Source organism: Nematostella vectensis, chromosome 15 (genome assembly GCF_932526225.1).
Source record: "Nematostella vectensis chromosome 15, jaNemVect1.1, whole genome shotgun sequence".
Classification (NCBI taxonomy): domain Eukaryota; kingdom Metazoa; phylum Cnidaria; class Anthozoa; order Actiniaria; family Edwardsiidae; genus Nematostella; species Nematostella vectensis.
This window is the reverse complement of record NC_064048.1, coordinates 5,505,692-5,522,330: the sequence shown is the minus strand read 5'-3', so window position 1 is coordinate 5,522,330 and position 16,639 is coordinate 5,505,692. Positions and strand designations below refer to the sequence as shown.

Genomic DNA, 16,639 nt, shown 5'->3' with positions numbered 1-16,639 from the left:
TCCCCCCAACTTTCGCCCCCCACTTTTGGGACCACTCGACAGCCGGCCCTAACTGCAGAGATATCTTCTTTGACCAGAATTCGCACAGAAGGCAAACATAATGTTTGTATGTAGTTTTGTTTGTAATTTTGCAGTTTTGCGTGCTAAATATTACCATAAAGGTGCTAAACAGCTAACCATTCACAGGAATCGATGGTGGCGTGTTATGATTTCTACATGAATTTCGAGAATGATATTACTCCGTTTTTGAGGGCGACTGTACTGGAGCACTGTGACAGTCTTTCTTTATCTAGTTTACCTGATTGGATATTATGATAGAAATCCGTACCCTTCCGTTCGGATAAACTTATTTACACAACGGCGTCATTTACTTGATTCACCGTTTGAGCTTAAATTGATAGCGATTTTCTCGGGATCTGGGAAATAAAACCACAGTTCCCAGATTTTGATCGCTTTTATCGTCCCTTATTTATCGGGATTTTATGGGTGCCATTTTCTAGGGCATTTTTTGGTAGAACTGTACGCGGTTACCTTAGGAGCATATGTGTTATGGAATAAAGTATTTGATATTTAATATAGGCCAAAAGCCGAAAGTCTAATTCAGGAAACAAGTGGCCATGCCAGTCCAAGAGGATGTTAGACAATAGAATTACTTGTCGTGATTGTGCAGAGAACAATACATATTATCCAGGCTTTTATGTGTAATTGCCGTTAACAACTTATTTTCTCAGCCTTTCTATTCGCTAATAAAGTATCTTTTGTGCTAGAAGTCAGTTGGTAATTACCAAGAACCGTAAGGCTAAAGCATTTAATACTCGTACAGACAATTGTTGTCAATGAAAATTGGTCTCGTTTGATAGGGCTGGCACATTATCCTCGTTAACAAAAACTCTTTACGAAATGTGTCTTTGAGTACGAACGCGAAGAGAGGATAACACGTTCATCATTTTCTGAGGCTTATGAGAGCAAGGTAATGTATACAAGTTTAGAAAAGGTTTGTATAGAGATAAGCTCAAAACTGGCAGGTGTCCAGGAATTTGTTATAAAAATGATACAAAAAGAACCCTTGGGCGAGCTGTTAAACTGTTTGGAAAACTTTAAAATACTTTATATAGAAAAGGGTAACACATACTTCAAATTTATCGTCACGAAAAACGTATGTTGCGCCCCTTTATGTTTAAGGGTTTTATTACATCGTTTTACCCCATCTCGCGTTAATATAAGCACGCAGACAAATCGACAAATCTAAGCCATCTTTGGGACTTGATCTTAAAATTTGATAAGCAGTTAATTGTTTAAGTGATACCATCGAGACAATTAGTGGTTGTCTAAAAGGACGGTAGCTGGTCATTAGAAATAAGTAACAATATTTCAAATTCAGGGATGCACATTAAGCTAAAAAAATGTATGCTTTCTTTTATCTGACCTTTGTATTCGTCTTCAAAACTCAAGTTTGTTCTAGAGCTCAAGATGTCTGAACAGCAGTTGGTAATCATATTAGCCATCTTCTTCAGCTATGCTTGTAAGTAATAAAGGTTGTTTGTTTGTTTAATGTTCTCTAAAAATTGAGGTGTTTCCTAAAACGTCAGAAACTTAAAACATTTTCCGCCACCGGGTTTGTGTGGCTTGTCGAGATTTTGAGAAAGGTTTTAGATCATTATTTCATTTTTCCCAAGAAGACTAAATACGAAAATAAATAGAGGGTAGAAATGATTATTAGACTGTGTTTTTTCATGATCTTGTCATTTTGTTTTTGTTTTGTCTTGAGTTGTGTGCCGGTGTTATTGTTCTTTTTTGTAAGCGTGACTGAGAAGTAGGCTCGGTTTTCAGCCAACATGTGAGCCCGCGTTTCTTGTTGGCACGATCACGGGGATCATTATACGAACGAGCTGGAAATCGAGCCTAGACTGAGACACTGTTATACTCAGACTATTAATACAATGTACTGATTTTGAAATATGTTGACAATTTTGTATTTCAGCGTTATCTGCCTCATTTGGGAGCCGGTGTAAAGCCACTTACACAAAGGGATACCGAGGCGAATGTAAACCGGTACACCAATGCGCAGGCGCAGCATTACCCGGCATCTGTAAGACACCAACAGAGGCATGTTGTATCCCTGACGTCGCCACAGGTAGCCCATCAGGTTACTAGAGAAGTTTTCTATAATCTGACAAGTAACTGCACCAGGACAAGAGCACTGTATCCATTTGTAGTGAAGGCTGTGAAGGATGCTGGGATATCAAACAGAGAAGAGATGGCCGCTTTTCTTGCTCAGGTAGAGTTGGTGTTAAAGATGCAGGCACGAGATAAGATGAAAAAAGATGGCCTCTCTTCTTGCTAAGGCATGCACGTCGCCTGTAAGTCGTTGCTAGCCCCTAACATAAGCCGTAGCAGGCGCAGAAAACATTAAGAACACATTTGATGGCACAGCCACGCCCTTACACTTGCCCCCAGTGCCCCACTCCCTGCTACGGCCCTGCTTAAGGCTTTGCTTTCGGTAGTTTTCATAAATAAATAAATAAAAAATGTTGTTCAGGGAGCTTAAAGAAACATAATAATAGCAAATATTAGCAATTCACTAACAAGTTTCATATGGATTTTATTCGACAGATCTTGTACGAGACTTCTGGTTTCATGGCCGTGCGGAATGATATGAAATATGCAAGGCGGGGCTTTCTACCTCTGGGCGTCGCCACATGTATGAGCTTGTGGGTAATAGCCTGGTGGAAGATTTTGTAGGTAAGGCTCGCATCAGCAGGAACGCGGGAAGGTTATATTGGTCGGCACATATAAAGGTATTTGTCTACACAAGATACTAACATGTTTTATATACGTCGACAATCGTGCTTAACTTTTAGAGTCCGTAACCAAGGATAGGTATGTTTTGGACCCAAATCCGAATAACAATGCGACCGTTATCTAGCTTTTCCAGCCTATTTTCCTGCGTAACATATTGGTGGCGCTGGTGGCAGACCGTCAGTCTGTTGTGTCTAGGCCTCTAACTTCTGGATTTCGGATGTGATTCCAGGCTACGGAAATATTGAACTGTTTTTACTTAAAGTGCTATAGGGTTGTTACGTTTTTGAACTCAAAAATCAGTCAAAGATTATAGAGACTTTAAGAAATTCTACTGTTTCTAGTAGTGCATAGGCAAAGAAAAACTTTAGTCGGTTCAGTGCAATATGGTGATCACTTCTCTCGTTCCCAGGTCTCAACTTGTTCCCAGGCCTGATATAAACAGGCTACCCACTAGCTAGAACACTACACATCTATACATACCATTTTCAGATGCCCCAGAACTCGTTGCGATGCCTTCAAAAGAATCGGTGGTCACTTCCTGGCTCTAGAGGAATGGGTATCAGGTCACATCAGGCTCGACAACCATCCCTACAGGACCTCTCTCAGTGATGGCCAACAGCACCAAATATGGGTTTAGTCTGCTCACTTCTGCCATATCACAAGATATCAATGCTACGACTAACGAAAGACTGCCTTCCTGACGAAAGGCAATAGAGGTAAATGAAAAAGATATATAATATGATTAAATTGTAGTAATACAAGAGTTTTATTCAAACCTTGCGTAAGGCCAAATCAAAGGTTTCAGTTGAAGCTACCTAATGAAGGAAAAATGAAACAAGTACAAAAGATCCGTAGGTTTTTAGTAATGTTGTATATTCATGTCAATACGGAAATATTTGGGGAACAGCCAAGCCCCTCCTGGTCATTTCCTTATATTTTGTTTTAAATTTGGGGGGTGCCCCACCCTGTTCTACGGCCCTGATAAAAATAAACAAACTAATAAACAAAATAATACACCTTAAATCATATGAGATTAAATAGCTTGTTAACTTTCACCATTTACGAACTTTTCCATTTGTAATCAAGTTCAACCTTTCCTGGTTAACCAAAGAGTACTTATATCAAAAATCAAATATATGGTAAGAACGCGGGTAAAAACAGATGACAAGGTATTTGATACAGTTTTCAAGTGAGTAATCCTGAAAGAAAAAGGCCGCTTTATGAGGGTGACAACTTTTCTGGCAGGCTGTTGGGGCTTCGTGTCCAGGAGAAGGAGAGGGCCCACAATGCTTCGCAGGCGGACGCCGTGGCGTTTGCAAGCTGAGTTCCAGTTGCCTTGGCTCAAGAATTAGTCACGTGTGCGATGGGCCAACAGACGTGGTTTGCTGTGTAGGTAAGTTATCACTGGTAACTTTGGCCTGATTGCATTTGACTTGAATGCAAACTCGCATGAATTTCCCGCCAAACACTCTGAACACAGGGCCCCAAATAAGGCAGAGAAAAGTGAAGAAAATATTTTGGGAGTATTTTTTTTGATAGCGTAGCATATAAAACTTCTTATAGAATAATAAAAATATAATGAAACTTGGTGTATTGAAAACACAGAAGTATAAATTAATTATATTATTATGATATAATCGGTTTTTTTTTTTCTTTTTTGGGGGATCGGATAGTGGATCTAATGTGTTTTATGAATTATAAACCTGAATGTTTCATAGGTACCCACTCATTTAGTAATATTGATAGCATCACTTTCATTATATTATTTTTACAGAGTGTCAGAACCCAATCGACCTGATATTTGTCCTTGACTCATCTGGAAGTGTTGGTCCTGCGAATTTCCAGAGTGCAAAAGATTTCATAGCAACACTATGTCAGCGGTTTAACGTCTCGCAATCGTCGGAGTCTGGGGCAAGGATCGCGTTGATACGATACGCTTCGACGCCGAAAATCATCTTCGACTTCAACGCTCATAATAGGTTCGTTACTCAATAGAATGTTACTTTTGCCAGGCAACTGAGAACTAAATGCTGGTGAAAGAAATTGAGAGATTTATTTGAACTGAGCGAAGCGATGTCTGCTTTTTTAAGGCAATTAAGGCTTTCCACTGTTATAAGAATTAATCAATTTCGGTCCGATTATTGAACTTCTCTCAACTAGCCCCTTATCGACCTTTTTCTTTTTGCCCGCTGCCCTTCCCCCACGTACAGATAAATTCCCCTTGTGTGACTCCCCCCCCCCCCCGCAATCCATGGGTAACAGCGAGGTTTTCGTTATAGGAGAATTTCCCTGAAAGAGGTGTTCGTAATAAGTTTCCGTGATATGAAAGTCCATCATAACAAGGTATTTGTAATAGAGGTATCCGCAATTACGGAATATCAGCAATAGCATGTTGTTTGACTGTAGGGTTGATTGACTGTAAACTTCCTTTCCCGTAAACCTCTTGTATACCTCCTTTCCCGCCCCTTTCCCGTAGCACTTCTGCAGTAATAAGCGCCGTCCAGGCGGTATCCTACTCAGCGGCGGGACAAGCACTGACCACGCCCTCATTATGGCACGTGATCAGCTCTACTTAAACCCAAGCAGCGGTGCTCGGCCTCCAAATATGGGCATATCACGCGTACTCATACTTCTGACCGACGGGAAAGCAAGTAGGGGAACGGAGAGCGTCAGGGCGCCGTCGGAAAATCTTCGTAATGATGGCGTGACGGTATTCTCGGTCGGGATCGGTGCAGGCTTGAAGATGTCTGAGCTTTAGGTGATAGCTAGTGACCCGGATGTAGATCACGTGTTCCTGGCGCAGTCTTATAATAGCATCTGGCGGATACAGAACGGTGTGGAGCATGCGTCGTGTCACGGTGGGTGTGAGGTCTTATTGCAAGGACGACAGCTGAAGCGACCGAAAAAAACGCGTTAGTGAAAATAGCTGGTACATGCAATTTTAAGCGCGAACGCTCTGCTCGTTGCTATTTACTGGAGGAAGGGAGTTTTGGAGTTATAAAGCCTCTTCTTGCGCTACCAAAGGAAAGTGCTATGTATCAAAACTGAATACACTGAATACAATTTCCACTAGGTTACATCATGCCCCTATTCATGCATCTCTATTTCTGCATGATTTTGTCTAAACGAAATGAACAGTCGGAACCCAAGGAAGTACCTTCAATTGGAAGTTGAGTCTAGTAGGAGACAGAAGGCCAAATGTAGCGAAACAGCCCTCCTCCTCCCAAGGGAGCTGGCTGTATACAGACAATCAATTTTTTTTATCTTAACTGATATCTCTTGTTACAGAACCTGCTCTGCTTAAGATTGGGAATTCTGTGACACTCTCCGTGGATGAGAATTCTAAGAAGTTATTCCGATACAAAGCAAAAGACCTTGAAAAGATCTCCATTCTAGATATTGTACCAGAAGAAGGGCAAGTTGATGTGACGATGTCTTTTCGAGATAAGAACCCACGTAAACTGGAGCATGAAGCTTGCGCGTCGAATTCAACCAATAGAGATCCTGGAAAGGAGACAGTCGAATTGGAAGAAATTGTAAGTGATACATTTTGCGAATTAAGTCCCCAGGGTAAGAGAATCAAGTTCAAGGGTGAGAGAATTAAGTCCTCAGGTTGAGATAATTAAGTCCTCAGGGTGAGAGAATTCAGTCCTCAGGGTGAGAGAATTCAGTCCTCAGGGTGAGAGAATTCAGTCCTCAGGGTGAGAGAATTCAGTCCTCAGGGTGAGAGAATTCAGTCCTCAGGGTGAGAGAATTCAGTCCTCAGGGTGAGAGAATTCAGTCCTCAGGGTGAGAGAATCAAGTTCAAGGGTGAGAAAATCAAGTCCCCAGGGTAAGAGAATCAAGTCCCCAAGGTAAGAGAATCAAGTCCAGGAATGAGAGAATCAAGTCCCAGGGTAAGAGAATCAAGTCCCCAAGGTAAGAGAATCAAGTCCCCAAGGTGTAAGGGAATTCAGTCCAAGGGTGAGAGAATTACGTCCCCAAGGTAAGAGAATCAAGTCCACAAATTGTAAGAGAATTCAGTCCCCAAGGTAAGAGAATCAAGTCCCAAAGGTGAAAAAGAATCCAATTCCCAGGGTGAGAGAATCAAGTCCCCAGGTTAAAAGAATTAAGTCCCCTGGGTGAGAGAATCAGTCATCAGAATAAGAGAGCCGAGTCCCCAGAATAAGGGAGTCGAGTCCCTAGAATAAGAGAGTCGAGTCCCCAAAGTAAAAGAATCAAGTCCCCAGGGTAAAGGAAAATCTTATAATTGTAAAATCCCCAGCAGCTTGAGACTAGAATACAGTCAACACTCATTATGACGGTCCCTAAGATTCCTTCTACGATACCGCTCAAATTTTGGACTGCTAAAAAAAAAACGCACCGGAAATGATGTTTACGCGGAAACTTTCGAGTTTTTTTCACTACTCATGCTCGACCGCCACCGTGTAAGCGGGCATATATATAACGGTCTCTAGGGAATCCACCGATAAGGGGATAACTTTTTACACATTTTCATTAAGGTGTTCGTGAGGCTTATTAAATAGTCATTATCGTATAGTGGTGATATGCTTTCCGTAAATGAACACAGCTATTCAACATAATGCAACTTGTTCGCCACTCTGCTGTTGTCGTTGCCATTATAACGAGCAGCAACAGCCAATAGTGGCATAATCGTCGTCATCATTTACATAAACATTTACTTATATTATCATCAATATAGCATCATCATTATCATTATATCCCTCTCCAATTACACCTCATCCTGATATAATTATTTCTTCCAGGCGGAGTTCATATTGTTAGGGTTGGATATTTCGGCAACGCCACTGTCGCAATCATCAAGTTATGCAATACTTCTGACGTCTTCCTTAGCGTTGACGGCCTGTGCGCTAATAATGTTTTCACCATGTCACTTGTGAATCTGTCCGACTCCGTCCGGAACCTGACATACCTCCTCATGCTTTACAACATGGAGCCTGCGATGGAACCATATATATTCCTACCAGTAAGTATGTGGTACATTTTAGAATGTGTCTTTCCTGCCTCATTTTTTGGGCTTGAATTCGGTGGCGGTGGCGGTGGCGGTGGCGGTGGCGGTGGCGGTGGCGGTGGCGGTGGCGGTGGCGGTGGCGGCGGCGGTGGCGGCGGCGGAGGTGGTGGCTGTGGTGACCATGCTGCTGACCATGGTGATAATTATTGTCTACAGGAAAATGAGACGTTTACATTTCCATTGAACACCGAGGTCTATGTTGGCTCAGCATTGGAAGTAACTAGGCCGCTACCGTAGCAGCGTATGCCACTGTCACGTGAGTGCCATAACTGCTATATGCATTAACACTTTATTTTCACATCTACATAGAAACAACGAAGATGGCTAAAACCCCATCGAAATTTTATGCTTGTGCATAAAATTTCACACGGTTTCCATCTCAATAAATGTACAATATTGTATTGCTGCAGTGCTTGATAAAGTTAATGAAAATTTATTTTTTATTTCTTTACACCAGAGCTGCTGGGAATTCATTTGAATAAAAGGGTCGAGAAAACTAAAGAAAAAGAAAAAGAAAAAGCAGCTCGAAAAAGATATTGATACCGTTGAAAAAGAACCTGGCACAGAGGGCTCAGCTAGCTCATCTACATCTAATAAATAAGGAAAACAGAAATTTTCCAGACAAACAAGTGTTGTGAATTCCATGATTGATGCAATCAAAAGAAAAACAAGTACAACTATTGAGTTATTCCCAAACCGGAAAATCTCAACAACTGTTTCCTTCACTCTTGAGGGGATGGAGGTTCAAGGTTCAGGGTTCGCCAACAAAGGTTTCGAGGGAGGAGACGGAGTGGAGACTACTAACAATAGAACGTTGGCCTCCAAGAACGGAAAACCAGCAATGGGTGATCAAGGACTTAGTGGTATCCCTGAGGTAGAGACGAGTGTTTGCAATGCTAAGAAGACGCCTATTCTAGGCATTCTCAAAAACAATGATTTGCCCGGGATAACTGAAGAATCTGCAGGTAGAGGAAAAAATGATCTGAACCAGAATCGAAAAGCGTCAATGTCTGGTAAAGCAGATAATTCCAGGAAAACTTCTTCAGGCGGGCCTGTCGGTAATGAAAATACAGTTGACAAAGGTAAAACAAAGATTAAAAGCAAGCAACAAGGTTGGTTTGTTAACTCTACCGATGATTCTACAGGGGGAATAATAGTTAAAGATAGTACCCCGAGAAAGGCGAGCATACCAGGCAAGCAGAAGTCTGCGGGTGATGAGGTCTCTACCAATGTGAGAAACATCAGTGTTAACGGTAGCAATAGATCAACAGCGAATGAAAAGACTTCAAATGGAACATCAAACACAAATTCAGGAAGTTTGTCTGAAAAAATTGAAGACTCTAAAACCAAAAAAGGAGATATCTCACAAATTTGTTCGTCAGGGAAAACATCAAAAGACGATGGCAAGAAGTCGTCAACTTCTAGCAGCGGATCAGGGAATATTGTCAAGGCTAAAGGGAGAGTCAGAAAAACAGGATTCTCAAATCTTATGAATACAGGACTACCACAACATTAAATTCAGCAAAGCTGTCAGCAAACAACTCGTCTAGTGAAATGAATAATACGGCCGCTGGAGGTATGAGTGAGAACGCTAATCATAAGGTAAAAGAAATTGCTCATAATGAAGAACGTTTGACCAAATCACAGAGCAGTGCATCGCTGGCTGCATAAAACGAGTCTCCTAAGGAGAAGAACACGTTGTGCTTTGGGATACCTATCCCTGGAGCTTTAAAAAATATTGGCGGTGAGAAGGATGAGGATGTGAAGAGAAAAAGAAAGAAGTTGCGAATCACGAAATATAAAATGCTATCATTTATGATACCTTGTTTTACTGCTTGTCTGCCTGCCAAAGACGGTAATAAGGATAGCGAGATTGGATAATGTACCAAAACGAATTGGTGAGTTCTACGGGAGACATCAAGAGATTTCATCTTTTACCAGAACTACGAACCGGTCTTTTCTTTTCTCTTTGTTCAGTGGATTTTACGCACATTACGCATTTTCCATATCCGCGTTTTTGATTCTCTACTTCCGTTAATTAACAGGCTGTGTATTTTCCCAGAATGTAGTAGAGGGAAATAACTCTACTTGGCCTTGAGCCGCCGCAGAACATCTACGTCTTCGCACCCTTTCCCCATTTTCTCCTTATAAAATTCCTGAACAAGCCCCTGTTTATTTTTTTTTTTATTAATGTCGCTTTACGCGTGAAAAGGAAATGCCCGCTTTGCAACGCAATGAATACACTAGGCACGACTATGGCAGAATATGGGGGGAGACAGACCGATCGAAAGCGAGTTAGCGTGACGTGACGACTATCGCGTGACGTAGCAACTGTAGTGTAAGCATATGACCTTTAGGCCTCACTCATATCCCCTACACTCCGCGTGAAGGATCGGACGAGAGTATTGGCTGGTCCACACACGCACAAGCACACCTTATAGCAAACAAACCCCGCTTGGGGAAGTCGTCAGACAGAACTAACCGCAGACTCTCGGAGATACTCCTCGGTTTATTTCAATAACAAAGCAATGATTAAGTTAATACTTGTTTACAGTTGATCGCCAAGCTAACACTGCCTGTACACACAAAGAAACCTGTCAGTAAAAGGGAGGGAAGGTGCGCAAATGTTTCTTTACAGTACTCGTAGCTTATGAAGCGAAAGAGCGAATGACTTTACTTTAGGTGTGGCGCTTTATATAGGTAGATAGCGACCAATAAGAATTAAGAACGTGTATAGTAAGGTATCTCACGTGAAACATATTGAGTAATACCTGTGCTATCGTAGCATGATACGTGTACTCGTACGATATAATTTATGAGTGACCTTTGAGCCTGGCTCCGGCTCCATTAACTGAAATTACCGTCCCTAGTGGTGACGGTAATTTTGGATTAATGTAGCTCTGGGTTTTTAGAAATGACCGGTTTGAGAAAGACATGCACATGAGTCAGGCTTTGTGCATAATGGCAGCACAACATATCTTCTTTATCGGCATCCACGCACGAGCAAACGTGGTAAGTATTTTAAATAGCAGATATAACCTTTTTACACATATACTAATCGTTATTGGTTCAACCTTTTTGTATTTATCCTATTTTCATAATTTCTTCTTCAATTACTTTTTTCTTTCTTTTCTTCTTCTTCTCCTTTTTCTTTTTATTCTTTTTGCTCTTCTTATTGTTTTTCTCCCTGTTTTACTTCAACTTCTTGTTTTGCTTCGTGTTCTTCTTGTTTTCTTTTCCTTCTATTTGTTCTTCTTCTTCATTTTTCCTCCCTCCAACTCATCATCCTTTATTTGTTGTTCGTTGCCGTCATCATCAGATCGGTTGCGCCGTCGCCGCGGTTGTGATGAACTACCTGTACATTTTTGCTATGATGTGGCTCCTCGTGGAGGCGTACTATCTCTATTCTTTCACGGGGGCAGTTAAAGAGCAGTCATCAAGGGATTACACCAAACGCTTACGGAAATACTACACCGCGGCGTGGGTTATGTAAGAGTTGGGCCACCTATATTAATCAATGACCGTCGTTTTTTTACATATGAAGATTAAAGTTATAAATCTTTATATGATTTACATATCATTATTACATTTATAAAGTTTACAACGTAACCATAATAATAAGAATGATAAGAACGTAACCATAGTAATAATAATGATAAGAATCATGCAGTTTTTCCAAATAAGGAATATTGTTTCATATATGGAAGTTACCGCTTTTGGGAAAAAACGATAACTTTTGGCTCAATTTTTATGATATTTTTTATATATTGGCTAGAAAAGCCTTGGACGAGCACGCGGGTAACCTGTGGTAGTCTGAGACGTTAGAGTTTACTCAAAATAGCGGCTAGCAGAAACGTGAACACGGCTAGCAGAAACGTTATCAAATATAATCAGATAGGAGGAGGAAAGTGGCCGATATGCATTATTTGTTTCAAAATATTCAAACATGGGAGCACTTAATGCGCGAGCATGTGTTGTCCTTAGTACCGACAGCATGCATCTGGTGGCATATAGCGTTGCATCCACGGATCCCTTTATATCGTCTCTAGGTTGCCGAAATGTGTAAAAATCTCAGCCTTTCCTGGTAGAAAGAGTTTGTTTGGGAGGCGGAAACCCGATGGGGACATGGAGACATTTATATTCTACCGCACTGTGGTGGAATCCTGCACGCCTTTGATGTATAAAGTAACGCGGAATCCCTCAAATGCTCAGACGTTAGAAATACCGCGTATTCTGAATAAATACACATCACAAAGCAATGAGAGTTTATTGTGACCTTTATTCCTGGATATAAGACAATTTTAGGACAATTGCAGAAGGTGATCAATCGTGAAAATATTCGAGCTAGTTATGGGAGGCACACTTCAAAGAATGTCGATAAGCAACTCTTTTAATTGCATTTTAAAAAAAACGTAATTGCACAGTGATAAAATGTTTTAGCGTGCATTAGCGCTGGCAATTATCGTTACGTAATAGCAATTTATTTGAACTAAAAAATAGACACACGAAAAACAATATATTTCATTTAAGTAGTTGAGTTACTCAAAAACAAACGATGAAAATTGATGCTTTGTGCGAATTAACGGACTTTAAAAGCACACTAGCATACACACATTCGCACCAGTCGGGCCAAGACGGGACGCTAGCACAGTCTATTACCCGTGCAGTTCGGCAACCATGGACAGCTGTTTCGTCCTTATTTATTTTCGTAACAATATCAATCGCGCTTTATATAGGAATACATTCTGCCGTGCTCCCTTGGGGAAGCTCAGATAAATGTTTAGTACTATGCATCATCTACACTGTAGGTTGCTCATTTTCGAAATTTGACGTATAAAGAATACTAACTTTACAAAATCTTTATTTCTTCTTCTTTCAACTCTCCAGCAATCAGCAATTCTTTCATAGTATTTTGATTATTTATTCAGCTACTAAATATATCTTTTCAGTGTTCAAAGTGTTTGGTCTTTAATACCTAAGCTACTTCTCCATTTTGGAGGTGTAATTTATATCGGATTTTTTTTTTCTTACCCCCTATAATATATTTCATTATTCATTCACCTGCTTTTACCCATTCTCAATCATTTTAATATCTTATATTAACTATTTATAGTTAATTGGTATTAATCCATTTATTTATCATTTATTTCCTGTTTTATCTTTATCGATTATTTATTTGCCCTTCAATTAAATTAAAGGGCAAGCGAGACCCAGCGAAATCGCTGTTGGCCTCTGCTCCCTTGTTAACCCAAGCATCATCATCAGTTAACCAAGGGACTGAAGAAACTACAAAGAGAAAAAAGAAAGAGAAAACCAAAGAAACAACAGTGGCCCCAGGTGCGTCCGTCCGAGGACTTGTTCAGTCGGAAAAAATAATCGACATTCTGTCGGAAAGTAATTGACTTTAAACCGGGAATTAGTCGGCCTTCAGTCGGAAAGGTGTTCGAGCTTTAGGCAGAAAGAAATCGACGTTCGCAACACGAAAATGGAAAATGACTCAAAATAAACATCAATTCTAAAAGAACCAAAAATACGCTACTCTCAAACGTGTGAAATGACTCAAAATATGTTTAAAGCATAATATCAGCCTCTAGACGAGGTTGTCTTTTGATGGATGATTTTTTAACATCAATGCGCATGAGCAATAATGTTTTAAATATAACATTGGATCAGTTGAAACTTACAGATTAGCTAAAAGGCTACAAAAATATAAAGCTTTACTAAGCTTATTAAATATTTGCTTCCTAATTGCAACGTGACAAAAAGATATATATAGATGTATATGTTATAGCTACGTCCCACATGGAAGGCAGCTTTTGTATTAGTCATTGCACTTGGTTGAGCACCTTATTTTTTGCCTTAAACTAATGAGTAAGGAAAATAACGATCTGGGTGACGCCAGATCCCACGATCAGTTTTCGTGAAGAATTTTTGACGGGACCAGAGGCTACCCGTAGGTGACCCGCTTACTTTTGCGGGACGCCTGCGTTGCGAATCCTCCGTCCAACCCAATAAGAAAAATAATAATAATTGAGACCATTGAAAAGTTATTGGCAGCGTCCTCGCTACTCATTATCATTTTTATTTTAATTTCATGTTTAATAGTGTTAGCCCTAGACATTGTTTCAAATATCAGAGTGTTATTTACGCTCAAGGAGCGATGAATAAGCTTGATTATGGAGCTTCTAGCCCAATGACTCGGTTGATTTCTAGGGGGGGAACTGACGTAAGTTAAAATAATTTCTAAAACCATCTCAACAGTTTTTGGAGCTAGTGCGAATGCTTTATTGTCGCAATATCACAAATTAATAGTGTTCCTATTTTTCTGTTTCTTTTTTCTTTGCAGTGAGTGTTGTAAGACCGCTTGGATTTCCAGCAAGAAAAAGACGTCTGACACCAATATCAAAACCACCGACTCTTCCGCCGGTCACTGATTCTTCGAAACCGAGACAAATAAAACCCGGCCCTACCAAACAGATGTCAACAAAACCAGCACAGACAAGAAATTCATCGGTAAATCCTACACCGACAAAAGATCAGGCACTGAAATCCCAAAATAAGGCTACTAAAATAAAAAGGCACTTAAAATAGTATATTCTTTTTTAGTACACGCGCATAAAAAGGCAAAGATACTTGATATCTAATCTACGCTGTTTATCGACCCCAACTAACTAAACACTGACGTGATATGTTTTCACCAGAGTGAACGGGGTGCTACACAACATATTTTCTTATTCTACCATGTTTGATAGCCCCCCCCCCCCCCCCCTTCCCTCGCCCTCGACCGCAAAAAAGCCCATTTCTTTGAAGGGTTGTTAAAATTTATCACGATTTCTATGAAGCGCACCCAACATAGAAAATCTTTGCTATACGGCCACAGTGTTTGAAATGGATCTAAAATATGAAAAGTTGTAGATTTTTTTAAATCGTTTTGTAATTGCGTAAATACTTTATCATTTCCATCATAAAAAAGACGTATATATGTATACAAAAAGCCCAAATAATCGTGTTCGTGAACCAGAAGAACAAATACAATACACCAAAAACTGGAATTCGTTTAATAAGACTTTTTAAGGGCAGGCTCAAGAAGAAGTCTTATTAAAGTCGACTTCCAGTTTTTGGTGTATGGAAAATCTTACATATATAGCACATAACATGACCATGCTATGATATTCATGGGTAAAATTATACCCTCGCTTCCTCCTTAAACTTTTTAGCACCCTCTATCTTTATCTTTATTTTCCTTATTTGAGACTCTTTTGCCTCAAACGCTCTGACCAATTCCAGACTCTCCTGAAGTTCGTTTTGATAATTAAACTCTATTGCAGTCTTAGTTTTGTTTAGCGCATCGATTTGGCAATTCGTCTCTGAAAGTTTTTCATTTAATGATTCCCACAACTGCCTGTATTCGGCGAGTTTCTTGTTCCGTTCAGATTTTAGATGTTTAATAAGGGCCACAAGTTCCTTTTCCACTTTTTGTTTCCCGTTAATAAACTTCCTCCGTCTTTCGACTCTAGCTGTAAGAGTTTTTATTACTTCCTGGGCTTCGGCGAGTTTTCGCTCGGCAACTCTGTTATCATATATGAGTTTCTCTGCATTTCGCTCCTGCCTTTCTGCTTTAGCTAATTTCTCCCGAAACTTGCGTCCAAAGCCGTCTCCATAGTCTTCACCACTTGTATTCCCTGAGATATAGGTAGCAGCTTGATTCTGTGTTTTCGGCTTTAAAAACGAGCCAGAAAATTGATCGCCCACTTCAAATTCGTGAACCATCACTTTTTCGAATCCTATTTGCTTCTTATCAGCAAATTGGCCAGATTTATTCAAACCTGCGGTCATTTTCCGTTTCCTTTTTAGCAATAACTCCATAGTAATTTGATTGGCAGATTTTGCTGCATTTTTATTTTTCGGTAATATCGCCTCTTTTCTTTTATCCAGTGTTACTTTTTTGCTGTTTCTTTGCTTTCCACATTTTGAATGATCAGTTGAAGAGTTATGAACACTTGGCGTGGGGTGACACTTAGAGTTGTTTACATCAAAAACCTTTAAATGATCAACCCATTTCTTTATGGTTAAAGTGTCATTTAGACTTAGAGTGTGGATTTTTACACCACTGCTCGGTTCGTGTGTATCATTATCCAAATGATCAACGTGTTCGCTTGATGAAAGTTCCTTTGAGGTGACCATATTTTCATGCGAATCACTAGGCGAGACACCTTGGTCGCTTATAACAAGCTCAGCCACGCTATCTCGCAAAGTAGACAGACTTTTGTCATTTTCGATGAGTTTTTGCTGCTTTACGTGATAACGACCACTGTCCGGGGGTAGGCAAGGGAAAGAGTATGCAGCGTTGCTAGCCATCTCTTGGAAGCTCCCTTTTCGTTAGCGACACGAAGTCACAACATAAAATCAATTAGCAGAATACCATTCGTAAGCCAAGATTGCCCGAGAACATATTAAAAATCATATAATTACTATTTGAAATGGACTTGATTTGACCAATTTGATTCTTCGCACTCTTTAGGATTATTTCGTATTCGCAGGTCGTTTTAGACAGTGCTCTAGGTGTAAACAAACAGAGCTCGGTCTTCGTCACATAGAAAGCGTCGAAATGTCCCAGTCCAAATTCCTGTGGATGGGCAACAAGCTTTTATGCCTTCTTCTTTTTCATTCTGTGATTTCCCACGTTAATTTCTTGGCTATGTCTTGGATCGTTGATAATAAAGCGTGCTATGGTTGCTATTTAGCAATTTCAATTAGTAGGCATTGCTTATTCGGGTGATAGGATCGGCTATTGTTTGCGAAACA

General features: G+C 40.2%; 2 protein-coding genes and 1 non-coding gene across 4 annotated transcripts; 2 read left to right on the top strand and 1 right to left on the bottom strand.

Annotated features, from left to right (window-relative positions):
* Positions 1–5,588: 5,588 nt before the first annotated feature.
* Positions 5,589–10,621, top strand: LOC5522326. Of its 2 annotated transcripts, none has more exons than XM_048722742.1 (3): positions 5,589–6,338; positions 7,569–7,789; positions 8,292–10,621. In XM_048722742.1, the coding sequence occupies exon 3, from the start codon at positions 8,478–8,480 to the stop codon at positions 9,348–9,350; it is 873 nt and encodes a 290-aa protein (XP_048578699.1). In that variant the 5' UTR covers positions 5,589–6,338; positions 7,569–7,789; positions 8,292–8,477; the 3' UTR covers positions 9,351–10,621. The 2 variants fall into 2 exon arrangements, with proteins under 2 accessions (XP_048578699.1, XP_048578698.1); XM_048722741.1 differs by adding an exon at positions 7,991–8,090 and having other exon boundaries at positions 5,589–7,789.
* Positions 10,622–13,688: 3,067 nt separating this feature from the next.
* On the top strand, positions 13,689–13,840 carry LOC116604839. Its single transcript, XR_004291262.1, has one exon. It is a non-coding gene; the product is annotated as a U12 minor spliceosomal RNA (small nuclear RNA).
* Positions 13,841–14,095: 255 nt separating this feature from the next.
* LOC5522327 lies at positions 14,096–16,639 on the bottom strand. Its single transcript, XM_032367755.2, has one exon. The coding sequence runs from the start codon at positions 16,190–16,192 to the stop codon at positions 15,020–15,022; it is 1,173 nt and encodes a 390-aa protein (XP_032223646.2). The 5' UTR covers positions 16,193–16,639; the 3' UTR covers positions 14,096–15,019.